The 20,742-nt window shown below is 39.9% G+C and overlaps 1 protein-coding gene across 9 annotated transcripts in view; it reads right to left on the bottom strand.

Moving 5' to 3' along the window:
* LOC123506510 (tuberin-like) overlaps positions 1–15,580 on the bottom strand; it is a 30,068-nt gene extending 14,488 nt beyond the window's left edge. The window contains exons 1-20 of one of the 9 annotated variants that reach the window (XM_045258647.1): positions 15,427–15,580; positions 12,384–12,608; positions 11,743–11,930; positions 11,236–11,433; positions 9,525–9,699; positions 9,171–9,362; positions 8,730–8,871; positions 8,278–8,429; positions 7,725–7,897; positions 7,408–7,576; positions 7,083–7,313; positions 6,554–6,782; positions 6,184–6,363; positions 5,772–5,890; positions 5,416–5,562; positions 4,914–5,100; positions 3,630–3,826; positions 2,896–2,970; positions 1,181–1,279; positions 725–837 (exon numbers count right to left, since the gene is read on the bottom strand). In XM_045258647.1, the coding sequence (XP_045114582.1) occupies positions 725–837; positions 1,181–1,279; positions 2,896–2,970; positions 3,630–3,826; positions 4,914–5,100; positions 5,416–5,562; positions 5,772–5,890; positions 6,184–6,363; positions 6,554–6,782; positions 7,083–7,313; positions 7,408–7,576; positions 7,725–7,897; positions 8,278–8,429; positions 8,730–8,871; positions 9,171–9,362; positions 9,525–9,699; positions 11,236–11,433; positions 11,743–11,930; positions 12,384–12,590 (3,173 nt within the window). In that variant the 5' untranslated portion in view covers positions 12,591–12,608; positions 15,427–15,580. Of the gene's footprint in view, positions 1–724; positions 838–1,180; positions 1,280–2,895; positions 2,971–3,629; positions 3,827–4,913; positions 5,101–5,415; positions 5,563–5,771; positions 5,891–6,183; positions 6,364–6,553; positions 6,783–7,082; positions 7,314–7,407; positions 7,577–7,724; positions 7,898–8,277; positions 8,430–8,729; positions 8,872–9,170; positions 9,363–9,524; positions 9,700–11,235; positions 11,434–11,742; positions 11,931–12,383; positions 12,709–15,134; positions 15,366–15,426 lie in introns of those variants that run through there. The other 8 variants (XM_045258646.1, XM_045258648.1, XM_045258641.1 and 5 more) reach the window with 8 other exon arrangements.
* Between the last annotated feature and the right edge of the window lie 5,162 nt (positions 15,581–20,742).

Below are 20,742 nucleotides of genomic sequence, written 5' to 3'. Positions count from 1 at the left end.
TGGGGCACGTGGGGCGGCAGGAAGGATGAGGCCTTTTTTTGTTTACAGCCACATGGACGGACATTCGACTAATAGGTATTTTTTCGAGTATCAAGTCAAACTTTTGTGTTCGACTATTTAGACGTTCGAGTATTGAGTCTCCACTGTATACTTTTTATTTCCACCATAATGAAGCTGAATAAATTTTCACAATTTCTAATAAATTAAGTATTAGGAATGGAAACATCAACACTCTTGAAGAAACCACACAAGCGAATCTACCCTTACAAAAGCAAGTATGAGACTGACAATCTTTGTTTATTCACAGTCATCCACAAACCGCACTCACAACGTACATACATAGACAGACAACAATAACCAATCAGTTAAATGCTTGACTCATTATACAAACTTTAATGACTTGCATTATATTATTTCTGAATATTTCTTATTCTTAATATTTTATTTTATCTATTTATCTCTTATTGATATACAAAGTCATCATATTGGAATTTGTTCAAGAACATTTCCATGACAGAAAAATCACCACTGGAATGTAAAAGTGCCAATTCATTCAACAAACAGTTAAAAATTAGAAGAAAGAATGCACTTTATAATACACAAATTTAAACTATCAGAAAATAACAACAATGGAACAACATACTGCATTAAGTCTAACTCTATGTACACTGGTGAATCCTGCCCTTCACTTCTCCATTTATACACAACTAGCCTTTCCACTCACCTTTTGGGCAGTGGAGCACATGAGGCATAGGTGTAGCGGGCCATCAGGTCAACAATGGTCTCCAGCAGATCATTGTGAAACTGAATCATCATCTCATCTCCCTTCCCCTGAGCCTGGATGAAACAAACAGCTGGATAGAGTATATTTAATAGCAATAAATATCATATAGTAAACAATACATCAATGACAAGACAAGGTTAGTTGGACCATTCATACTGTGAACAACTACATCTAACAAGCAGTGAGCATGCACACCCCAAATATCTTGTTCCTTTAAGCATTCATAAAATTATCCCGCATGCACTAACATAATCCCTGTGCTGCTGAATGATTGTCTTCCAAAACCTCCATACTTATTCAGTGTAAGCAGACAAATGTATTGAAAACAAAACAAACATCCGAGCAGTGCATGAAGGAACTCTAGCAATAGTATATAAGAAATAACATATTCCATACAGCACACAGGGATGGCTGAGGCTCATTCTTTAGCTCTTCTAGGCGCTTGTGGGAGAATGACTGAGAGCGAGTCATTCTCGTTCTTGCATTGAGCAAAGCCTGAAAATTGTTTGAATAATGATTCAGGAGCAGGTACTTAGCATAACTAATGCAAAAAAAAAAAATCAAAATTCTGACACCTGGCACATGCTGCTACGCAGTGACTAGCCTACTGTCTTCTAAAAACATATCATAGACAGACTACCTTGTTAACGCGGAGTAATGTAATGTAATGTTCTACCGTATGATGTACTGTGACCGTGAGTATTACTCCGCCACCCCACGGGACGCCGCATTCAGTCTGGTCCCAACACAGCTTGTGGACAGGCTCCCGCTCCGTTTGGCAATCCGCTTGCCTTCCTTCTTTGACTGGTCCTCCTGTCCTGCACGGCCAGTCTATCTCTACAGTCTACTGTCTACAGTCACACTCCAGTGTGTAGACTGTAATTCTACATCATCACGCTCACTACAAGCTTCATCTAGCCCCTCTGACTACAAGTCTCTCTGGCCGCCGGCTACTTCTCAAGCCTCCCTCACGGCTACTTGCTACCAAGCTACCAAGCCTCCAGTACATTTTGTATACTACAATAAACACAGGGAAGTTTCCTCAGTGTTTCTCTTCAACCACACCAGAACATATTGATGGTGCTAACGGTACCAGGACTTTGATGGCCGTCTTACTAGGCTGCATGTGGCAGTGATCACAGGCTGTGGATCCCACCGCTGCCACCATCAATTTCCTGGTACCGCTGGCACCATCAATATGTTCTGGTGTGATTGAAGAGAAACACCGAGGAAACTTTCCTGTGTTTATTGTAGGATACAAAATGATAGCTTGGTAGCGAGTAGCTGTGAGGGAGGCTTGAGAAGTAGCCAGCGGCCAGAGAGAGACTTGTAGTCAGAGCGGCTAGATGAAGCTTGTAGCGAACGTGATGATGTAGAATTACAGTCTACACACTGGAGTGTGACTGTAGACAGTAGAGTGTAGAGGTAGACTAGCTGTGCAGGACAGGAGGACCAGTCAAAGAAGGAAGGCAAGCGGATTGCCAAACAGAGCTAGAGCCTGTCCACGAGCTGTGTTGGGACCAGACTGAATGCGGCGTCCCTTGGGGTGGCGGAGTAATACTCACGGTCACAGTACATCATATGGTAGAACATTACATTACATTACTCCGCGTTGACAAGGTAGTCTGTCTATGATAAACATAACAAAGGCAAATAGACAGGGATGACAATAAGGAAAAAAGATAATGTTGCAATCACAAAAATAACTTGCACAATTGAAGAAAAAAAATTGAACAGAAGTGAAATATATTGAATATAACCAAATATCAACAAAATATCTCCAAGGCAATAACATATTGATCATAAAATCACTAATCTATGAATGCTATTGTTGGTAAGTTACAAAAACTAAAAACTGCATGTAGATAATCAAGCAAAACAAATAGATAACTGTAAACAAATAAAATATAGCAGATATGTATTCATATAATGCTTCCTAACAAGCACAGTTGTATACAATGCCAAAAATAAAGAATAAAGTTGTTTGTACTGGATATTTGTAGTTGAGGCAATGATCAACAAGTCTTGCTAAGCCTGGCAGCATCACCACTCAGGCCAAACAAGGATGAAGCCCACTAAACAAGTCACTAATATCAAAGCCAGGCTCTCACCTGCTCGCCGGTGCTGGCACTGGCACTCCGCCGCCGTGTGTTGGCATCCTCGTTGGACAGAATTATGCTCAGGTTCTGCATTGGACAACTCAATATTAAAAACTGTTTATAACTTTATTCAAAGAAGAATACACATATATTTGTTGCCTGATAACTGATAACCAATAAATCAATAAATCCAAAATATGAATACCATCATTGATGATATAAAGATTCTAATTGAAACCTTAATAAATCCAAAACTTTATTTCTATCTTTACCTTCCAAAACTTAGATAAATCTTAGGAAACTTCAAATGCAACAATTATCTTGTCTCTTCACTAACGAAAATAACTAATTTGATTTTGAAAGCTTACCACATTGCCATGATACTCTATTGTGATAACAAACACACATCTTCAAACTGCACCTACTCCCATTTATTAACTAAATTCAATTCTATTTATTTTCCTGGAAAAAGAAAATCATAATGCAAAGAACTGTCATTGATAAATAGCAATATGTTTAACAGAAAATATAATAGGTGTGAGGAACAAATAAAAATGCTGAAAATTTTGCCAAAATTCTATAATGGCTGAAGGAAAAATGTATGACTACAGAGTTGTTTAGCATATGTCTGAAAATCAAATGTTATAAAAATATATATATATTTCCATGTAAATATTTCTATCTAGATAAAGTCTTATAAACATATTCCTATAATGAAATATAATACACAAAGTGAAGTACTCTACCTTTGTAATGAATTGGACGAATGCACGCCTGAATGGGAGACGACACTTCAGGAACCACATGGCAATGACGTGGTAAGCCAGCGATACAATGTAGTGGTTGAACTTGAAGGGATTGGTGTAGGGGATGGCAATGGCAAAGATGGACATGTATTGTTCTGACACAAAACTGGCATAAACCTTAGGCAGATGGAGGAAAGCTGGAAAAAAAAAGAAAAAAAAATCAATGCATATAAATGTGATAGTAAATAAAATAGCTCACTGCAGATCACTTAACACTGCTGGCCATTTACACCTTTAGCTGAAGAAATAAGTTTTCCCTTGCTTTCAGAACTCTTTAGTTTCTTATGGATATATAAAGTACTAATGATTACATCTACCAGAATGTGAAAAAAAAATGTAAAAATTTTCATGAATTTTCAAGAAAACAAACAAAAAATAGTATGAAAAAATAAACATTAACTATAGTACTATTATATTTTAGACAGGTAAAGAGCAACAACGGTGAACAAATTTTCATCCAAAATAGCAGACATAAGACAACAGAGGCCATGTGCATGCATGCTTTACTCTTGTCTTGTGTCTACTGTTTGAGTAAGTAATTCCTGCCACCTCTACTCTCTCCTGTATTTATAATCTAATAACACTGTCTTGTTCAGGAAAAATTTGTTACATACCACAGTTCTCATTATTGGTATCATGCTGGTTCCTAGATAAAAAGCAGCTTAGAACAAAGGGGATGAAAACATTTTCAACTTCAATTCACATTACCTGAATTATTCCATTTCAACATATTCATAATTTCCAATCATTTTTTTAATCAAAACACCCTGAAAGCATTGCACAAAAGAGAGATACAAGGAGAAAAATAAACACTGTAGTGTGAAGTGGCCAGTGTTTATGCTAAATGAAACTTATTGAGCAATGGCCAAACAGTGATGAGGTTATAAAATATCCTGGGCTTCAGTTACAATATACAAGTGAATGGACAAGATTATTACACAAGGAAGGAATGTCAATTGTTTTCTCAATGTATCCTTCTTAATACACCAAGTTTACCAATACACAGTAGGAATTGAATACACTTTTGTTTTTATCTCACTGAGAGTGAAGAAAGTTTATAACTAATAATAAGCTATTTTCATTTTATCTTACCACTGTGAAAATGTTTCACAACCAATTAAGTGTGCAATTCTTCCACAATATCACAGCACATAAGTTGTGTAATTCTGCATTTCTTGAAAACTAACTTGCTACACACTCATCAACAAAAAGCGTTAAACTCACTCGAGATGAACTCCAGGATGGGCTGTGCATTTTGGACGGTGGCAGTGATCTTGGAGAGGCTCAGCATAACATCACGCAGCAGCCTGATCATAGAGTCTCTCATCTCCAGCACACAGAGAGTGAGGGCACTCACACACAGAGGACCAGCACACCGACTCACCACACCCATCTCAAGACATTTGATCACCTGCAATGTCAGTGTTGTGTTTTCCTCTACTACTACGACAACTTATTTACACACTTTTATCTGGTCTTTGGAAACATAAAAGAATCTTTCATTAAAGACATTCATCCTTACTTATTTGTAAGTAGCTATCCTGTCCCTATTTCTCTATGTAGGTAAATAAACAAAATGCATTTCAAGGCTTCCTTTCTATTTGCAAAAAAAAAAAAAAACAAGGAAAATTATCCTATGTGAAAATAATCTCTATAAACCAGTAAATAACAGCCTTGTAACAAAATTTCCAACCATCACTGCTACAAGAAAAGTCTAGTATCCCACCTTCTGCTGGAAAATTGGGTCCATGTGCATATGATAAGAAGCCAGAGACGCTAGCACCGGAAACACGTAACTCTGGAAGTCTGACCGTGTAAACTTGGTGGGTGTGTTGTGCAAAGACTCAGGGAGCCCAAGTGACTTTTCTGTAATCTGGTAACAATAGCATTCTTATTATCAGCTCATGGGTCAATGGTCTTAATTCCAACTGTAAACAAAGATTTGCTTGCATAAAGTATAATCTAAAAAAATGCAATCAATTCAAGAGTGAGAGAAATATCAGAAATAATATAAAAATAACATGTCTGTATATGGAAAAGGAAGAAACGTAAGACAATAAAATGCCAGAATATGACACCCACCAGGGAACACAAAGTTGCAGCAAAGTAGTCAATGTCATTTGCATCTCTGGAGAGAATGAGAGCCTTGTTCTGCAGCACCTGAGGCACTCGCTCCAGAATCATGCGCAACACTTCCCAGTCTAATGAGGGAACAAAGACATCGTATCATAGAAGTATTCCTCTTAAGAGATTATAATGCATTTTTCTTAAACATTAAGCTGAATATATCAAAATTAGTGTTGATCAGACAAAGCCAAGTCCATGTGTATGTGTGCATAAGTATGCTTGTGCTTTTTGTCTCTACTTATCTATGTTATGGGAAGGTTAACCTGGTATAAAAAGGTGTTGTTAATCTCAGGATAACAATGATAACAAATTACTCAGACCCAATATTATCAAAGACATCATATATAGTGTAAGGAGGTATACCCACCTTTCTCCTTCTTCATGGCAACAATAACAATCATGGCAGACTGGGTGAGGGAAAGATGTGTTATCTCCACTTTGTGCTCTGCTGAAGTTTCCTCTTCAGTTGCCTGTACATACTCCTTATCCTCTCTACGATACCCAGTCCTGACAGCTGAAGTACACATTGGTAAGACCAGTAAGTCTGCTGCAACAATAAACACTTAATAATATAAAATCATGTCACTTTATAACATTTCCCATCTCTACTCTTGCCACTGGGACACCTGTGTTAATCAGAATGCCACACAACACACGACCATCACAAAACACAAATGTTATTACCATCACAACACATCCACAAACATCATACTAGGACAAAATACTAGTAACACTACCTTTGCCAAACATTATTTCTTCCTCCTCCTCCTCCCCTTCTCCCGAGTCTTTCTGCCGGGTCAGGTGGAGGCGCTGGCCATGCTTGTGATCCACCACAATGTAAGGTGAGAAAGGCGGCACTAAGGAAGCAATGGAATCCTTCTCAAGCTCCCCAGGCCGATCAGGCATTTTTGAAAAGCCTAGTTGGTACTTGCTGTTTGCCCGCATGTCAAACAACATCTCAAAAATCTGGAAGTCCACAAGGCATTGTAAAATAATTAAATCACATTGATTAGTTTTGTTAAATGTTGGATATGAGCAATTCCTTCACCCACTTGAGGTGATGCAGCAAAACAATGTAAAACAATCTCACCCCTCCCTTCCAACTACTAACATATTCCTCCAGTAAGATGTTAAAGTCACTCATCTCTACTTCCTCTTTTCAGGAACTATCACTTGACTATGAAAACCTTTGTATCTAGCAAGTATTGTGAGATGTCATCAACAAAAAACAAACAAAATAATGGGAAGCCAAGGCATGCCACTTACCTGTTGTCTGACCCGAGGCACACCATCCAAAATGGACTGAGTTCGGTAGTGACACTCCAGACAGGATATCAGGATGCCATAGGCCTGGATAGCATGGGATGAGGGCAGGGTCCATAGCTTCTTCTTAAAGATGCGAATGAGGCCAGCCACTGCAGCAATGGTGTCTGCAGCCTCACTCTCCCGCACCACCTGCACTGTCCCACTCCGCCCCTGGTATGGAGCCATCACAATCTGGGGCAAGAAAGAGGATTTTCATCATTCCACCAGCTCCAGGTTTACATGAGGGTTTAAGACCAATCACAACTTAAAAACAGACATTCCTTACATTCTCCAGAAGGTTGAGGATGTCCGGCACCACCTCAGACTTTTGGGTGAGCGCAATGTGCACCAAAAGGTTGACTGCTGCTGTCCTCACCCCAACATCTTCCTCCTTCTCTATGCCCTCCATCTGTATGGTGATCACATTCCTCACCATCTCTATGCCATATGTAGACCTGTAATATTAACTTGTGTAATCATGGTGTGAGGTGCAAAACAAACAAAACATGACCAAGGCCAAAATGAAAACAAATATTACAAGTACTCCTTGGTAAAGTACTACAAGCATTATAAGATTGCTCTCACAATGAAACATGCCCTAACCTGTTTCTGTTATACACGTCAGACAGGATGGCCAGCGCTTTAGTTCTGACATTGGGCCGGGAATCCCGCCGGAAGTACTGATTGAGCAGCGTGCCCAGATTAGCCAGCCAATGTGGCCTCAGTGGGTCAACTCGCAGTGCCAGGTGGTCCAGAAGCCTCATCACTGAGGACTCCTAAAATTGCAGCAAAATCAATGAGCTGCAGTACAACTGAACATGATGCAGTCGGGTTCGTTCAGCTTGTTCTTTTGTAATAAAGTAACATAACATTCTTCTCATGTCTCAATCTACCTAAAGATAAATTATTACATATTGAGTAAATGTAACACCTTTATTACCTTCAACAGTCAGTAAAAATATTAAGTAATACTTATTCAAAACAAAACAACGAAAAGATACCTTGGCTCTTAACATTATAGAGGTAAATATTGCAAAAACCAATACTCAAAAAACAATAAAAATCACTAAAAAGGAGACACAAATAAAGCAAAATTGGCTCTAAGGAAATGGCACCACCAAGGCAACACACAACGCATCAAGCAGGCAGCACTGACCGGCCGCAAATGTGAATACTTGTCTATGAGGGTAAAGAACTTCTCGGCTGAACCTCCAAACTGGCGCAGGTCATGAAGCTGCTCAATGGCATCCAGAATCTCCCTCAGCAGACCCTGTATTGTCTGCTTCTCTGTGCCATCCTCCATCACCACTGACAAGATGAATCAAGAACACACTAATGTAGGAACTAATGGTTTATACCTTCCCTAACTTAATATCCTGCTAGCTATTGGTATGAAAAAAGAGAACACGCATAACATTAATTAGATTCAATTGCTACCTTTTTTTCTTAGCATGATATATTCATCAAATTTTCATGATCAATAAAGATTTAAACATACATAAAATATACTATGAATGCCATTTGCTCTTTGTTCTGCTTTAACTTAACAAACACACAATGACCATAATAGTTAATATGCTTTATTAAACAAGGCATTAAATCCTTTACCTGTGTGTTCAAATAGGCTGTTTAGTATGTCCAAGATCAGGTCCCATGAAGAAAAGTGTAGCTCCAAATACATCCTGGAAGCCAGCTTTTGCATGCTGAGGGCAATCTCATACACCACCAACACATGGTTGTTCTTGGCAGCCTGAAACACACACACACAGAAAATGTCGTCACTCCAACAGTGCAATGATCATAACCATTAGTTGTACACAATGGTCATTATGAATGAGCAATAAGTCTAATTTGAAAATAAATATTTGTAAAACTATTACTACATAGAGGAAATCTTGGGAACCACTTTTCCTAAAATGAAATTCAAGAAAACCCAAGAGCTGTGTATACAGAAGAAAGTAATATAAAATTTTCACAGAAGTTAGAAGATAGAGAGGAAATAATCCCCAGGGATAAAAAGGAAAACAATTATGAGAATTAGGAACACACTTCTCTCAAGTTGGGCAACACAGCAGCTGGCTTGTAATGGAGGGAGGAGACTTTGTTGGGCCCCCAAAGAGCTGATGTCACGAAGAAGATGCCGCCCCGGATCATATGAGCATCACAGTTGCTCTGGATCAAGCGGCACAACACAAACAAGCCGCTGTTCCCAAGATGAGTCCCAAGGAGGTTGCGCATGATCTGAAAAAAGTGTCAGTTTCTTGATCCACTTAATCCTGCGGCATGCTTTTGACAGAGAGAGACATCCTGCACTAATACCTGCCATCCAACAGACAAAAATCAAGAATACTTCCATTTACCTTTGCTTAGAAATAATAATCATAGGTCTATGTATATGCTTACCCTCCATGACTCTGCTGTGAGCTGTGGCACATTGACAGCCCTGGTGAGTGCCGTGATAAAGGTAGGAAGAGCCGAGGAGGGTAGATAGCTGTAGGCCAGCACAGCATCCAGCACACGTAGACACAACAAGGCCTCTGCTTCACAGCTTGCCCGATGAAGCTGTATCACCACTTGTCTGTGAGCAGTGAACCGTCATATAAGGCAGATGTAAACAATACATGCATAGGATCTTAAGCAAACTAAAAAAAAAAGTTCCTTTTCTATAAGTCACCACGTAGTAATTTGAGAGCTTATATTATACAGGTAACCCCCGCTTAACGAAGGTTCACACAATGAAATTTCGCTACAACAAAGGTTTCCTTTTACTACCATCTGCTCACTTAACGAACACCAAACTCGCTTTAACAAAATTTTATCAAGGTAATTTTTTCCAAGTTTGAAAGCCCCGCCGTATCACGCAAGCCGACAGGTTTTTTAATACACCAGCACCTCTTGTGGACAAAACGTGCACCACTCACTCCCCTAATTCAAAACAACAGCATCAGCAGCAGCTCGTCCTCCCTCGCTCTACATGCCACCAAAATGCCTTACAATGTCGCCTAGCGTTGTTAAGAAGACCAGGAAGTCTCTTAGTCTCGAAGTGAAGCTGGATATTATTCACAGACACGAGAGGCGAGAAAACTAATAGCATTGCTTCCCACCATGGCTTGACTCCATCTACTGTCTACCATTTTCAAGTCAACAGACTCTATTAAGAAGGCCAGTGAGATCATATCTTCCTTGCAAACTAAAAGAACCACCTGAACTTATGACTGCAATGGATAAAATGGAAAGCCTTGTGGAAATGTGGTACATAAGTTTTGTATGCGGTACAATGATGCGGCCTTTGTTTACATTCCAAAGGTTGCCAGCTAGCATATTTCCGCTCCACTCTCCCTCCCTTCATAAATTTAAGATCATCAACATTATAAAGTTACTTACATACATACATCAGTGTACATTATAATGACTTAGTCTTGAATTAAACTGCTTAAATGTTTAACTTCATAATTTTTACTTTCATTAAACTTTTTACTGTACTATGATGCACTCTCGCTTTGTTTATTCTCAATGAAAGCTCAAGTCAAGGGTTAAACTTGTTATGATTGGTTCGCTTAACAAAAATTCACTTAACGAAGAGTTTTTAGGAACGTAACCCCTTCGTTAAGCGGGGGTTGCCTGTAATAGAAAATTATAAAGATTTTACAATGTTCAGTCACATTCACGGGATAAATGTTGGGTTTTAAAGTACACAACAATAAGGAACAGAAATTTTGCTAACAGTACAGATGACATCCAACAAGAAAATACTGACTTAATTTTTCATCAAGGTCTCACTTGCAAATGAAGGGACTTCAATATCTGAAGAAATTCGAAAGCCTTATGATACTGTACTGAGGTAAGACCTCTTCCCTTAAGAACATCCATCCCTCCTATTCAAGATACGATGAACCACCACACTGCACATCAAACACAGTAAAACACACACACACACAAACATTGAAGAGAAGCATTGAATAATGAAGTTGTTACAGCACATAATGAGCATAACTTTAAGGAAAATTTGGATAAATGGAGACATGGAAACAGGACACTATGAGCCCCGCTCGAACCATGTACAATAAAACTAGGTAAAATAACTAGGTAAATGCACACACGCACAGGTACTCACTTTACAAATCCAGTAACGACCGGCTCATCCAAGTAAGCAGAGTTGAACTTGACAAGGACAATGATGAGGTTGAGGGCATCAGCAGCCTGTGGTGAGGCAAGGAGTCCTGGCAGCCAGTCAAGAAGGAACGGTCCAACATACTCATCAATGTACTCCAGCTGCTTCCCCTCTGCTATCACCTCACGGAAGAAGTCAAAGCTGGGAAGACAAGTAATATATAAATAACTGTTTTCCCATAATTGTACTGCACTAAATATGGTGATGCAGAAAAATGAAAATATGCATAGAAAAAAACAAATTTATGAAATGATACAACAATGATATCTAAAAATAATAAAATAAACTGGCCCTTCTCTCAGTTCTGTTCATGGTCATTTTTGAGTGAGGTTTTATATCCACTGATATTTTGTTTTGATTCTTCTCACTAATTCACTGAAAATACATAAATATTCATTGCTTTCTCACTGTAAATATTGATGTTCTCCCTCTTATCCCCAAAGCACCTACATGGGCTTGGTGTCTTCATGCAAATAATTCTTTGCAATGTAGTCGTAGAAAACGTGTCGCATGGGTCCGAGGCGGTCATGGCCAGCAGCGAGGGTGGTAAGCATGTGCAGGGTGGTGTGGCGGTGCTCAGCGGGACATGGTGTGAACAGCAGGTCTGACACAAGGGTCCACAGCTTCTCAATGCCATACTGTGAAAAGTTATCAACCTTTTACTTACATGATTTTTTTCCTTGGATATGAAAATTTTTTTTCATGCTCAATGAATGTGTTTTTGGTGAGAATTGATCATGAGAAAAATTTCTAATGATGTATTAAAGTGGGTATAAAAGTTATATATTCAAATAATTTCTTAAAAAAAACTGGAGGCTATTTAATTCAATAATTATATTTACTGATGGCTTACATTTGAGCTACTGTTAACTCTGCATGTTGCTTCCTTATCAAGGAATAAGGCAATGCAAATCTAACTACTCTGTCAAATACCAGTCAGCTCAACTACATACTAATAAAAATAATGCTTTCCCCTAAGCAAAACATCAGACTAAACACAAAAATCAATGCAAATTCCTATAGACTAACAAACCCTAATAGACGAGTTAATCATGAGTATTGAAGGAAATGGCACAAGCTTCAGTTCCTACCTCCTCAAGTTTCCTAGCAGCAAGAACTTCAGTCAGCTCCCTTATGGCCTTGAGGCGCACTGCAGCTGGAGAGCTAGAGCTCAACTCCAGCTTTATCTCCTCAGTGAGTCGAATGTCCCGTGCACCCGGAGCATTGCCACGCTCTATCTTGAACCATCGCTTTAGCCTCTCAGGGAAACTCTTGTCTCCTTTGCTGTCCTTGCTCATCGTTGCAACATCTCTGTACTGTGGGTGTGAGGATGTGAGTCTCAGTCTCAGTAACACTTCTATTTCTCAGGTCCTATTTTCATTTCTTTCTCACAGTTCTTCGGAAACTTTTGGGCACCTGTAGCATATCATATAAAGCAAGAGAGAGAAAAGGAGTATTGATAAATTTCCAAGTTTTTTAAAGAACTAAAAAGCTACTAGCTATCAATCATATTACAGTTGAATCAGACTAACTTGATACTGTGGGCATTGTCACATTTATACTCAATACACACACACACACACATGGTGACATCTCTTTCTCTCTCTCATAATTACATAATTTGCTTTAACTTATGTAAAATTATATGTCATATACATTTTCTCATATTTATATTTCTTTATATTAGCTTCAATACATAATGCTAATTTCTATTACATGAGAAGATGGATTCTATTAACATTTTCCACAGATACAAACAGCTTTTTCACTAGCAAGTCAACTCTACTCATAGCTATATGGTTATAAGTGTCAAGCAGATAAAGATACCACCAGACAAAGTTAGTTACACTCAGTCCCTCATTAGACACCTGCTTCACCAGATAGCCCAATGTGCTTGCTGGACCCTTGTCTGTCTCTCAGTGCACTACATATTAGTTGTTTAGCTGCATGTAAATATTCCTTACTTTTTCCATAAAAGGACAAATTGGAAAAATATTCTTCAAAATCACAATACTGATACATAGATATTAGTACCTATACTTTAGAGCAGTGGTTCTTAACATTTTTTTGGCAGTGACCCAAAATCTTGCACAAATCAACCATTGCGACCCAAGCCTACATAGATATACAAATTGTCCTCCACTCTGCTCCCTCCTATACACCCCGCACCTCTGCCAACAATTAAGTTTAAAAGGTAGATGTCTTGTTGGGAATGGGAGATTCTTTACACTTCAAATAAATTTACTGCTTTGGAGTTTTTATTTAATCATGGTCTGCTTAGAATCCTAAAACAATGCATCATGAATTTTAATTATTACAATATATAATTATAATATATTTCTAGTGGGAAAATAATTATTTTCTGCAAACCCTTACCGACCCAATAAAATGGCTTGGCAACCCAACTTTGGGTCGCGACCCAGGGGTTAAGAACCACTGCTTTTGAGTAAATGGCTAGTATTACAGGTTTTGTTGATATATATACCCACATTATTCTGTCCAATCCATCAAATCTGAACAGACTGCTTAAGATAACCCCTCCTTTAAGTACAGTACAAGAAACTACAATATTTGATCACAAGTTCTATCCCTGCACTGAGATGTATACATGTGCCTAAACAACCCATGAGGAAGCTATTCAACTGATGGAGTGGCTGCAGAAGACACACACACACCTTGCACCCCACACTGCACCAGCCCAGAGCACTTCACTTCAGGCCCAGCTGAGTACAATCACTTCACATCACACAGATTACCAATATGTTTTCTTTCTCATAATTTTCTAATTTGCTGATAAAAATGATAATGAATAATACAAGACTACAGTATAAGATAAGAACAAATACAAGTTTGACCATGAGCCTGCCAATGTCAGGGAATGTCCAATGTCAATTCAGCATCAATGTATTAGCAAACTAAGATGTGCAGGTAATGATTTGTCATCACAATTTTTCATAATCAGTAACAAACTTTAAAATGAATTGGTTGTTTCCACAGCAACTGATGGCATAAATGAGCAAAGGTCAAGTGATGGTCTTGATGTACCAAAGTATTCTCCTTTAATAACAAAAGGTTTATGTCACTGTTATGAACGTGTCTGTGTAGTTTTATAAGCCCGAGAAAAACAGGATATTTGTGGTAGTGTAGTGAACGGTGCATGCTGGAATTCTGAAACTGGCTGTTCTTCAGGCTGCCACCAAACAGCCGAAGAACACCCACAATCTTCCTGTCAACACGACTCCAGCACTAAATGCACTGTGGAGCTCTGGGGGTGGTGGAAGTTTCTAACAAGGTAGCTACCACTTTAAAAATCTGCTTGTACCACCATGGACACTGACAAACCTTACTTCCACAGCTACTACAAGAGACCACTGAGACTCCAAAGTATTAGAGGAATAGCCTTGCAGCAGCGCAGGCCATGAACAGAAAAATAATCACCACCACTCATGATTACCAAGTAACAAGGATCAGTATGCATTTCTAGCACAGTTTAACTAAGAAGTATTACAGGTGGCCATGGGAAAGAAACCTAGGCAGTCTGAGATAGATCACTGTTGCCTTCACCATTACAGAATAAATGAAAAGATGAGCTATGACCAAATTAAAAGAGTATGATGAAGACTGGCTTATACTTCCATTGCAGTTCTATGTCAGTTTTACATCAATGGGGAGGAGGAGTAAGGAGTTATGAGATATATTAGCACAAGCATTACAAGCTGAACAGAGTGGACGGGCCGCTAGATGGTGTTAAGTAAAATCACCAGCAATAAATACTAACAAGTTCCAACATTACTGACGTGGCGAGGAAAACTAAGAAACTTCTCACTCCCGTCATTACTAACCCAGCGGAGTGAATGGCAGGGTAGCTGATCAACTGGGCGAATAGGATTAACAGGGCATGTATGGGTAACTGGGTAAAAAACTATATATTTAGGCCTAGCCAGGTGGCGCCAGTCGAGGTTCTTTCTGTCTGGAGATGTCAACAAAGTGGCCTCCCTGTGTGTGCCTCCCTGCCCCGCCACCCCGACGCCCACCCCAGCCACACCATGCCCTGCCATATCACTCCCAAGGGGCGCCGCGGCACACTCACAGCTTACTTCTTACTCTTACAAGTGGAGGAAATAGTAAGTTTACCTAACACTCGCCCTCGTTCCTGGCGCCGTCACGCTCACTCGGGGCCTCCTCTGGGTGTTGTTGTTACGCTCGCTGCGGGTCCACAGGGCTGGGGGAGGGATTCAATGGGCCATCACGGCTCTTTCTCTATTCGGCTCATGGGCACGTTTTATTCACGAATCTTGATAATGTAGAGCAATATATTCTTACAATCATTATTCATAAGTGCAAAGGAATAACTGGAATATTCCCATCAGTGTTGTGTTCATTAATGGCAGTGTCCGTAGTTTTCATTACCAAAGGCATTTTTTTTATACCACTGTGCATGATGTTGAAAGATGTATAGGTGATGATTTTAATATATAAGACTGTGTCAAGTACGGAGAATGGCATCAGCACCACCGCGCCATCAGAGTCATGTGAGGCTCAAGGACACGAAGACAACAACCAAATGCCCTCGCACAGATAAGCACCATTTCATATCAACTTTTTTGCCTCCTGCAAACACTGTTGTCATGACTGATCCCGTATTTTTGTCTTTTCTGTAGGTTGGAGTGTCACGTATATTTGATACACTAAGTGACAATTACGTGACAAAACATACAAACAACTTAATTGTGTGATGACTGCTACTTCTACTTCTTCAAGTAAAAAAAAAGTGACTTATTCGCATCATATCACCTAGCGAGATCGCAATTATCAAGAAAATTTTAGAAAACACACTCACACACACACACACACACACACACACACACACACGCCCCGGTAGCTCAGTGGTTAGAGCGCTGGCTTCACAAGCCAGAGGACCGGGGTTCGGTTCCCCGGCCGGGTGGAGATATTTGGGTGTGTCCTTTCACGTGTAGCCCCTATTCACCTAGCAGTGAGTAGGTACGGGATGTAAATCGAGGAGTTGTGACCTTGTTGTCCCGGTGTGTGGTGTGTGCCTGCTCAGGCACACAGAGCTCATTATTTCCGAAGATCGGAAATAATGAGCTCTGAGCTCGTTCCGTAGGGTAACGTCTGGCTGTCTCGTTAGAGACTGCAGCAGATCACACAGTGTAACACATCGCGTAGAGTAGTGGTTAGCACGCTTGACTCACAATCGAGAAGGCCGGGTTCGAGTCCCGGCGCGGCGAGGCAAATGGGCAAGCCTCTTAATGTGTGGCCCCTGTTCACCTAGCAGTAAATAGGTACGGGATGTAACTCGAGGGGTTGTGGCCTCGCTTTCCCGGTGTGTGGATCTCAGTCTTGCCCGAAGATCGGTCAATTGAGCTCTGAGCTCGCTCCGTAATGAGGAAGACTGGCTAGCCAGGGTGACCAGTAGACGACCGTGGTGAATTACACACACGCACACACACACACACACACACACACACACAATCTTCCTGGACTCACCTGAGGTTTTCCCAGACAATGCAGGTATGGCTGGTAAACAAGGGGCTATGATAAAAGTCGACAAGATAAAATGTTCGTCTCGGCCCTTATTTTTACGTACGGGAATTAATAATTTTGAAATTTGTGAGAAGAAAGACGCCCGGACTGGATTGCAAGGCATATTATGAGGTATATCTCATCTCTCAGCACTCTATAATGAGGCCACTGATTTGTGAATACTCATGGAATATAAAAACATCTTCAGCCTGACTTATACTAAAGAAAAGAGAAAAAACAATTTGTAATTCTCACGAACGGATCCATAAAGAAAATTAATATCAAGACTATCGTAAATTATGTTACAAAAGGGTGTCAAGGATACCGTGGTGTGGTATGGTTTGGTGTGGTGTAGTGTGGTGCGGTGTGATGGTGGATAGTGTGGTGTGGTGGTGGGTGGTGTGGTGTGGTGTGGTGTGGTGCGGCGTGGTGGTGGGAAATGTGGTGTGTTGTGGTGGTGGGTGGTGTGGTGTGGTGTGGTGGTGAGTGGTGTGGTTACGATCAATACAGATCGATGCAACAGATCCTCGATGGAGACAAGGTAATGGCATAATCTGCATCCATGATATTAAATTAACCTGAATAATACATATATAATGCTCTCACCTTGACGATTTCTCGGTCTTCAATTCTGCTGAATCACTATGAACGCTACAACGTACAGGTATTATTATCATTATTATTATCATTACTACTACTACTACTGCTACTACTACTACTACTACTACTACTACTACTACTACTACTACTGTCAGTGTCAGACAGAGTTCATAAAGAAAAGTCGTATAAATCCTCGAGACCATATATATATATATATATATATATATATATATATATATATATATATATATATATATATATATATATATATATATATATATATATATATAAAGGGTATAAAAGGATTTCAACATCATAAAAACAAATATTCATCAGATTCTCATTGATATTCATCCAGTGATAGTTTTAAATCCTTGTTAGATTATTACTAAGACTAGTTATTTCCACTAACACCTGTCAAGCAGCAGGCACCACATTATCATTTGAGAACGCAGCTTTGAGTGTGGCAGTGTCTGCGAAACACTGTGGTCCTATATATCATCTCCCCGACTTTCTCCATCGCTCTAGTGCCAATAAATACCACAATTCAACATCTCGACATGCAAACGCGAGCCATGCCTTATTTGTCTCAATGTAAGTTATCCATAGAGTCAGCGAAAACTTCCCTTTGAAAGGCAGCGGCTTTCTATGCAAGGCAGTATACTAAATCAGAGAAAACTAAAAATTTGAAGGTAAACTTGCTTTTTCCAAAGTTCAAAGTAAATAAATTAATAGTTATAAGACAATAAATTAATAGAAAAAAAACGTGTAAGCTTATATTGTATCGTACTATATACACAAAAAAAGAAAAAAAAATAGATAAAATTACTTCTACCTTCACTTAATCAAAGTTCTTTGTCTTCGCGGAGGTCATAGTGTAGTACAGCAGTTCATTTGTCCGTGTTTTATCATTTCTTCTGAATTTACAGGCCTTTCTCCCATTATCATTCTGTTTTTCACCATGTTTTTTTTTTATTATCCCCCTTTTCTCGCTCGCACCCATATCCCCTTTCTTAATAAACTGTTGTTTCACACAAGAGATTCATCTAACTCAGTGACATAATTTCCTAGAGAAGCAGAGCACAAATATCCTGTACATTACAACAGTGAGGTACGTGGAAGCTTTACATAATGAAATACTGAGAAACATTAACCAATATAAGAGCAGAGCATATGACTGGGAAAGAAAAATACATACATACTTATACATGCATACATACATAATTAAACAGGAAAATGATAGCCACAATAATCCAAACAAGCCTTACAACATCCATCCGCCTCAGATTTCGAGCAACTAAAATAGTCATGAGGTCATTATGTACGTGTTCTCCTCAGCCCGCCGACCACTCCCGTCTCTCAATAGATATTATTCTCAGGAGCCGTGATGGTCGCTGTCTGGGATGTGAAAAAAAAATTACATAAAATTGTCGTAAATGTGTGTGTGTGTGTGTGTGTGTGTGTGTGTGTGTGTGTTTATGATGGACTGAAAGGACGTTTTGGTATCATATTATCGTGACAATTTTAAGATTTTTTTCTTTCAGTATTTTCATCATATATAAAAAAAAAGTACAAAAAGACCTTAAATAATCCTATGTGCCTGTGTGTGTTTAAAAATATAACTTCAAGAATGAATTACAAAAGGATTATTACAATTACAATAGGAAAATGTTTTATGACGTGCGAATTACAAATGGTTCAGGGAGGAAAGGGAAGATGGGAGAATGGAGGAAGAAAGAGAGAGAGAAAAAAAAAAGGCAAAGGAAGAAGGTAAAGGAACGAGACAAGAAATTCCCACCGTGGCGAACTGATGAGAGGGCAGAGGAACCACATCCAGGAACTGTATTTATGGACGTGACGCAGCCCTCCTCCTACACCACCACCATCACCACCACCACTACCAACAACAACAACAACAACTAATACCTTCTTCCACACCACCATCTGTCATCACCACTGACAACAATAATACCAGCTAACACAATAACATTATACACATTCTTCACAACACCACTAAACATCACTGTCACTCCCTCACCACCGCACCTCGTTCCAACATCACATTCTCTCTCTCTCTCTCTCTCTCTCTCCACCACTATTAGCAGGCCCTCACCCGCCCCCCCCGTCCCTCCCTCAGGCTCTGCAGCAGGTAGACATCCACGTGAGGGTCTGCTGGTCGATGGCCGTCTGTTTCTGCTGCAGGATAAAACCTGTCTCGCCGCTGACTTCTACGAACCTATGTCGTCTCCCTCGCTTCACTCTCTTTACTTGCCTCCTGTGGCGTCGTAATACTCGTATTCGATCACCTATTGCTGCTGTCCCTCATTTTCGCTCCTCAAAAAGGGTGTTTATGGCGAAATGACGAATAAACAGCGTAACATAAAGGAGACTGATATTTACTACGCCAGGCAATTTATCTTTTCAATAGCTAGAAACGTCCTTGTCTCCCTCCCTTCTCTCTCTTTTCTGCCTCTCCTCTCCTTAGCGCTCCCTCTCTCTAGCCTTGTAATTCCTGTTCTCTGTTTAACAAAGGGGACATGAACATAGTTCAAAGGATCGGTAGCGGGGACAGAACCAGAAATGATGTGTTTAAACTTGAAAATTCAGGTTAGGAAAGAAATGGGAAGAAACTGGTTTTCAAACAGAGTGGTTGATGAGTGGAACGGTCTCAGTGGTCATGTGGTCAGGGCTGAGTCAATAGGGAGCTTTAAAAGAAAATTAGATAAGTTCATGGATGGGGATGATAGATGGAATTAGGTAGCTTTAAACACACAGGGACTGCCACGTGTAGGCCTGGCGGCCTCTTGCAGCTTCCTTCTTTTCTTATGTTTTTATTTTCTGTTCTTCCCTCTCTTCCCCACATACTAAGGGCGTATATAAATGCTAAGTATTTTCGCACACTCTCCCACTACCCACCATTCTCTTCCTGTTACGTCATCAATACATCTCGCCTTTCTTCCCTTGTTTTCATCTCTCTCCTTTGTCCCCTCACTTACCTTTTACCATACATTCCCTTTCCTTCCTACGTCTCTCCTCGCACCTGTACGCTCATATATCAACGGTACTTCTCATTCGATACTGGTATTTATATGGCACTTACTACCACCACTTCTGTGCTATGGTAAGGGTCAGGTGGATCTCGCTTATCGACCGCCGCTGTGCTGGGTCCTGGCGCAAGGCCGCTCTGTGTGAGTCTTCCCTTCAAGGTCGATTTAAATTGCAAGGGAAGTATGAAAGGAAAGACGTGCGGTGACATAGTGAATTTCTTTTCGTCCTGTGTGTATCTCTCTAGGGAGTCTTAGCACG

The sequence above is a fragment of the Portunus trituberculatus genome, chromosome 20, assembly GCF_017591435.1.
Source record: "Portunus trituberculatus isolate SZX2019 chromosome 20, ASM1759143v1, whole genome shotgun sequence".
NCBI classification, from domain to species: domain Eukaryota; kingdom Metazoa; phylum Arthropoda; class Malacostraca; order Decapoda; family Portunidae; genus Portunus; species Portunus trituberculatus.
This window is presented reverse-complemented; position numbering and strand designations above follow the sequence as displayed.